Source organism: Fusarium falciforme, chromosome 9 (genome assembly GCF_026873545.1).
Source record: "Fusarium falciforme chromosome 9, complete sequence".
Lineage (NCBI taxonomy): Eukaryota > Fungi > Ascomycota > Sordariomycetes > Hypocreales > Nectriaceae > Fusarium > Fusarium falciforme.
This window is the reverse complement of record NC_070552.1, coordinates 3517431-3523684: the sequence shown is the minus strand read 5'-3', so window position 1 is coordinate 3523684 and position 6254 is coordinate 3517431. Positions and strand designations below refer to the sequence as shown.

The 6254-nt window shown below is 49.0% G+C and overlaps 2 protein-coding genes across 2 annotated transcripts; both read right to left on the bottom strand.

The window, feature by feature from the left end:
* Positions 1-241: 241 nt before the first annotated feature.
* Positions 242-2530, bottom strand: NCS54_01196300 (Hypothetical protein; the record flags this gene model as incomplete). The annotated part of the gene is made up of 1 exon (XM_053157217.1): positions 242-2530. One exon carries the CDS (start codon positions 2528-2530, stop codon positions 242-244), a length of 2289 nt encoding a protein of 762 aa, XP_053013192.1.
* Positions 2531-4927: 2397 nt separating this feature from the next.
* Positions 4928-5734, bottom strand: NCS54_01196200 (Hypothetical protein; the record flags this gene model as incomplete). The annotated part of the gene is made up of 1 exon (XM_053157216.1): positions 4928-5734. The coding sequence occupies one exon, from the start codon at positions 5732-5734 to the stop codon at positions 4928-4930; it is 807 nt and encodes a 268-aa protein (XP_053013191.1).
* Positions 5735-6254: the final 520 nt, after the last annotated feature.

The window sequence follows — 6254 nt, the reverse complement described above, 5'->3', positions numbered from 1 at the left end:
GAATCTCATTAGGGGGGCAACATTGCTGCTGAATTGTTGGTAGGCTGCATCGTGGTTGGGAACGCTCCGTCAAGACCGTAAGTTGACCCACGCTGCAAGGGACGATGTCCGCTCTGCCAAGCAAAGACGACGTTTCGATGGGCGTCCTTGCTTCGATCATCGAATCGATTAAACGGCTGGTATACCTCACGCACGTGCTTTTCGGTTATACCGATGCAGATCTGCCGAAGAAGTCGAGAGTTTACTGCAAACCCCAAGCCTCTGTCGTTACCTTTCGAATCACACTGGTGAAGCGGCTGGTGCTCCATACCTTGCTGTTGGAAGATACGGTCTGGGTTCGGAAGAGCAGCGGCGAGGAACTCTGGCCCGCCTCGCTTGGGCTGACAATGCCGCGCTCCCTGTCTAGCAAATTGATGAAGGGACGGATGTAGGTACAATACTTGAAGACGGCTAACGCAAGCTCGGCTGGAAGGAAACGAACGACGACGAATTCTCGGTTGGTAGAGCTTTTGGCCTTGTGGTGACGGACCACATAGATAATGTAGCCTTTGTAGACGTAGAGGCCTCTGGGTCCAAGTTCGTCGTTCTCAACCCAGAGGCTGGAGAGTTCTGGCCATCGTGGCAGCTGACCGCCAGTCAAGGACATCCCCGTTCCCAAGAGCTCGCGAAAGTCCTCATCCTTTTTCATGTATTGGTCGACCTCTGCCCAGTTCCAAGAATTCCCTCGCGAGAGACACCCACTCCGAGCTGTACAAGCTCTCCTGAGTAAATCGAGATAGGCTGAGGTCAGTTCGTTCCTGGGGTCCGTCACGAAAGAGTATCCCTTGTCACAGTTGGCCATGTTGTCTTTGATCTTGAGCAGGTCGATGTCAGGCTCGAGCCCGAACATCAAATCGTTGCACAGGCGATTGGCCTCTCTGATGAGATATGCGCTCAGAGACCTGAACTGCCCCATAGAGACCTCTGTCGCTTGCCCCCAGCTTACCCTCTGGCCGTCGTCGCTCCAGTACAGGAAAAAGGAAGGCGTATCGTTGCGGGCTGCCACGCACCCGTAGGCACGAAGACTGACAAATTCTTCAAACGTCGATTGGGATCCCATGACCATGTGCCGCCTATGCACCTGCTTGAACCGCTCAAGCTGTTTGAACCGCGGCCGGCGTTCGATTCTTAGAAGAGCATACGGCCGCAGGGGAAGAGCTCGCTCAAGGAAAAGGAGTCGCTGGATGTATATAAGTCCAGAAAGGTAAGGTGTGTAGGAACGCGCGTTGTGGAAGCTGTTGGTTGCTTCCGAGAATGCAAGTATACCGCTGAAGTACACAAGCACCGTCGAACTTGGTTGGCCGTCCTTCAACCGTTCCGTACATAAAGCGAGACTCAGGCCGAAAACGAGCTCGTCGAGGGAGCCAAGTGACTCAACTCTTTCGGGTCTATTAGTGAAGCCCCCTTCTCCATTCTCGTCGTCATCGCTAGGTATATCAGCATCATCATCACTGTCGTTATCGGTGGTGGTTTGCAGATCGCTGTAGCCGTCGTCGTCGTCGTCGTCTTCCTTGTCAAGGTCTCCATAGACATTTCCGTCCATATCCATATCCATATCCTCCAACTCGACTCCCATTTCGTCCCCATTCGCCTCTTCGGCCCGCCCTTCCACCTGAGCCACATCCTCGGTGACTAAAGGTAGATTGGCTAGGTCTTCATGATGCCAAATTTCATCAAGGAAACGATTCAGCTTCTTGTTAAAATGCACGCCAATAAGCCGCTCTCGTTGCTTCGCGTCCATGCGGTATACCCGAAAACAGAAGGCCAATGCCTTTTTCAGTAGTAAGCGGTATCTGGTGGTTGATGAGGCATGTTTGACCAGTGTGAACGGCTTGGAGTAAGGCATATGGGGATGGTTGCTTTTCAGCCAGCAAAGGAGATTGCGACTCGTCCTGTGAACGGTCTCTTCACAGCGGTCCATAACCACATCCACGGCCTTCAAGATCCCATCGATCTTGATCTCATCTTCGCGCGGGCTGACTAGATCGGTGGAGAGACCAGTGACTCGGGCCGCGCTAGCGAGGAGGTACGGCGGCGCATCTGGCCGCCCATAGAAACTGAGATAGGGTGTCTGGATAAGGCAACGGTGCAGGCTTCGGTCCCTGTTCCTGTACGTGATCTCCCACCTCGTTCTCTCCAGCCATGGCCGCTGCTCGGCGTACATGGTCGCCGAGCCGGCCGCTGAGGTCTGCATATCGGCTGCAAGGCCGTGGTTGCGCTGGTGCTCGCGTTCCTGCACAGATCTGATCAAGTCCTGTTGTTCTTGACCAATCCTGTCTCGGCGGCTCAAAGCTGACCCACTCATGTGGCCCACAGGCACCGTCGGTCGGGTCAGTTGGCCATTGCGTGCAACAATCCAGTAGACACGAGACGAGCCAGAGGCCCAAGCTTGCAAGTAAACGTACTCGAAGTATGCCTCCATGTCCGCCCGCCTGGTAGGCCTCCGCGGGTGTTGGGGATACTTGGGCAGGTCTTGGCTATAGTGCTGCATGATGAGAGTAAGGTTGATGGTGCGATAGCTGCAATGCAGACAGGAAAATCCATCGTAAGACCGGAGCCTTTGCTCTTCAGGCGAGCCGTCAAGAAGAGGCGCAGCTCCGCTTGAACTTTTTAGTTTTAGTTTAGCCAATACCTTGGAGAGACCTTTCCGCCGAGGTAGGGGGATGCTGTGTTCATCACGTAGATGATTGGTAGGGTTAGACCCAACGGGGGAAATGGCGTGTCTGCATTTCTCGTCGAAACAGATCAACAGTCGTGACTCGGGATGGACCCATAAAGAAAGTGACTCGAGAAACTCAGCAGAGGCAATAGGTATTGGGTCCATGATGTCAGCCGTTGCTTTTGCCGCTACTACTTTTCGATGTTCTTCATTGATTCCTCTTCTCTTTAATATTAGGCGGAAGACTAAAAGGCAGGAGATAGTAGTATAGAGTGGATAGTTGGAACGGGAAGTGGATGTGGTGGAGTAGTGAAAGGAACGCGTGCACGGATAGAAAATAGATAAACAACAGGTTGTTTTTGTCGAACCTGGTTACTGTGTCAATGTGCACGGACAGAAATTGTAGAATCTGGGGGTGGTTTTTCGGGAAAATACCGGGGAATTATATAGTGGTTAGGGTTGGCACGGACGAAAATTGAATAATGCGGCGCGATTTGGATCAACATTGGTACAGTAGGGTTATTGCCGCTATCGTCGCGGCGCCCGCGCTAGTTATTAACTATGGATCCGTATCTGCTCCGTCCTATAGTGGGCCCCGATGGCCCCGATGGCCCCGGTACCCCCCCGCCAACCTTATCGAGAGCCTCCACAACGGCACATAAATGGCCCTACTACTCGTCCATAAAGCATATCTCGACCTCGGTCTATGCCTTATCCCGCCCAAGCTTCTATACCCGCTAGCAATAGCATAGATACCGCCCCCCGTATGCCTAATATTTCTCATTAGAGCTCTTATGCTCCTTTAGCTTAAACGGCTGCCTTACCGGAGTTTCTAGGTTAATGCTATTTAGCTAGCAAAGCATCTCGTTTAGCACCCGTTCTAGCCAACCGACATACCTTGACATCTCTTAATCAAAGCTCTTAATAAGCCGCGCCAGCGTCTCCTACTCCTCGCATTTAGCGCCATCTCGCATACCTCTCTGCATAGCCTTAGACTTAGGCCCTAGTCTGAGCTAGTAGATCCTCTTAAGATCTCGCCCCTAGAAGTGCTTAGCCTAGCCTATCTTATTAATCTATATTAAGTTATAGTTAATACCGCTAGGCTTCTATGTGATTTATCGCCTTTTATCTTCTTCTTTCTTAAGTATATAGCTATACTAGGTTAATATCCCTCCTTAATCCCCCTTATTAGCCTCGTCCCTATAATAATACCCACTAGCATCTAAGCCTAGCTCTAATTTATCTAAGTACTAGCTTATATCCCTTTTAACCATAGCGTCCCGCGGTACTGGCCTCTTAATAACCTAGTACCTCGCGAAGCGTCCCTATAAGAAGGTCTAGAGCTCTATTGCCTCTTAGTTGCCCCTGATGTCTATGTGGTCTAATTTCCTCAGATAGGCGAGTATATTCTTTCGGTTAATTATTAGGTACCCGCATATGGTGCACCTATAGCCCCTTAGCACGGCGAGATCCTCGATCGGTGCGCTACTGTCGGCTAATAGCTAGATCTTATATAGATCCCATAGCGGCAGTCCCGAGCAGTATGCGGTCACCTAGGCTAGCTCTTCTCCTTTGAGCTAGTACTACTTATGGAAGTGGCTAATAATCTCGCTAATGTGGTCCCTTCTTAGAGGCACCGCTACTCTATATATTAGGTATATATATACCTTATGTTACGTATTAAACCTTACTTAGCGCTATATATTAATATCCCTCCCCTCTTAGTCCTTGTTTTCTCCTACTGTTATTATTACCTTTACCTTTGCCTTTATTACTATTATTACTAGGAGGTAGATAGTAATTAATAATAATAATATTAATAATAATAATAGTAGAGGTTCTATAAAGTAATATTAATACTACCTCTTACCCCCTTTTTAAATATATGCTACCTATGCTATATATATATGCCGAATTAAATTTAAATTTAAATAGATATAATTAATAATAGTTATATAATTAATATCCCTTTTTTTTTCTCTTTAATAACTAAAACCTTAAGTTAACCCTAAGCTAAAACCCCTAACCTATGCGGCATAAGTTTAGCTAGTTATCTAATCATTAGAGTTATTCTATATTAATGATATCTTATAGAAATAAAGCATATAAAACATCATTTAACCCTTAGTATTTGTTTTTTGATTGATTTTTGATTTTTGATTTCTTTAATTCTTATGTTCTTTTCCATCCATTTCTTTCCTTTCCTTTCTTTTCTTCTCCCTAACCTAGCTAGCTAACCCCAACCCCTAACCCCAACTGACGTTCGAGTCCAACAACTGCCCCAATGGTGCCTAGGCAGTCATGACCTCGATCCATCGAGGTCTCGAGCTGCTCCGTCCGCGGCCGCTGCGGAATGCCGACAATGGGATATGGACGTAGCGGTAACGCACGCTCCAGAAGCAATATGCGCTGGATATGGATGATTGCTGACAGTTGGGGGCAGTACTGCCGGGCGAGTAGGAACTTGCGACAGTCTCCAGAGAATCCAAGAACCCCACTGAAGTATACCAACAACGTAGAGCCCGGCTGTCCATCGATGAATGTCTCGGTGCATAGCGTGAGACATAGTTGGAATAGAAGCTCATGGAACTCGTCGAATGCTGGCTTGGCAGACTTGCCCTCCACTCTGATAAGCGGTTCTGAGTTGGGCTCTTTGTTGGTTCCGATAAGGTCGCTGTCATATCCAGGATCATCATCATCGTAGTCATCCTCGTCGTCTTCGAGCTCCCAGTCCTCCACGTCGTCATCATCATCATCCCCGTCATCCTCCTCTTCATCTTGTCTATCACCGTGTATCCCTTCTCCATCCTGCAACACATCGCATGCGTCCCTGTTTGATCGATCATCGCTGATAGGAGCATCATCAAGTGTTTCTCCAATGCCACCATAGCAACTCTGACTTTCCATCCTAGGCCAGAGCCCCTTCGATGTGTCAAATAGGTCCCAGACTCTATGGTTCCAGATCTGCTCTAGTTGGCCGGAGAGTGTCGAATTCAGCCTGATGTCTGTAATTTCTTGTCGAGCATTGCTTGGCATTCGGTACGTCCGAAAAGTGAAGGCCAAGAGTTTTTTCTCGATCTGCCTGTATCTGAGCTCGGTATTCCTCTCTGTCACGAGACCGAAGGGTATTTCCCGGGGGCTTTGAAGTCGTGAGCTAAGCAGCCAGCAGAGAAGGGTACGGCTGGTGTAGCGAACCGTATCTTCGCAACGATCTATGACCGAGTCCAATGCGCCCATAATACACGATATCTTCTGTTCATCCTCGTGTGGGCTTGTAAAGTCTGCGTCGCCCTGAAGGGTTCCCTAACCCAAAATGTAGTCTATCGTCAGGGATTGCCGGTTTGGTAGTCTGGTCAACGCCCGTAATATGTCTCGCCGAGCGTTTTGGTACATAGAGGGCCATTGAGTTCTCTCTAACCAGAGACTTGTAGCTGCGAAAGTTTCACTGCCTGAATCCTTGCTGGTTATACGTGGCTGATTCATGGCGTCCTGGTATCCCTCTTCTCGTTCTAATATCTGTCTTAGGTGGATGGACGCTTCTGAGGGAAGACTTTGA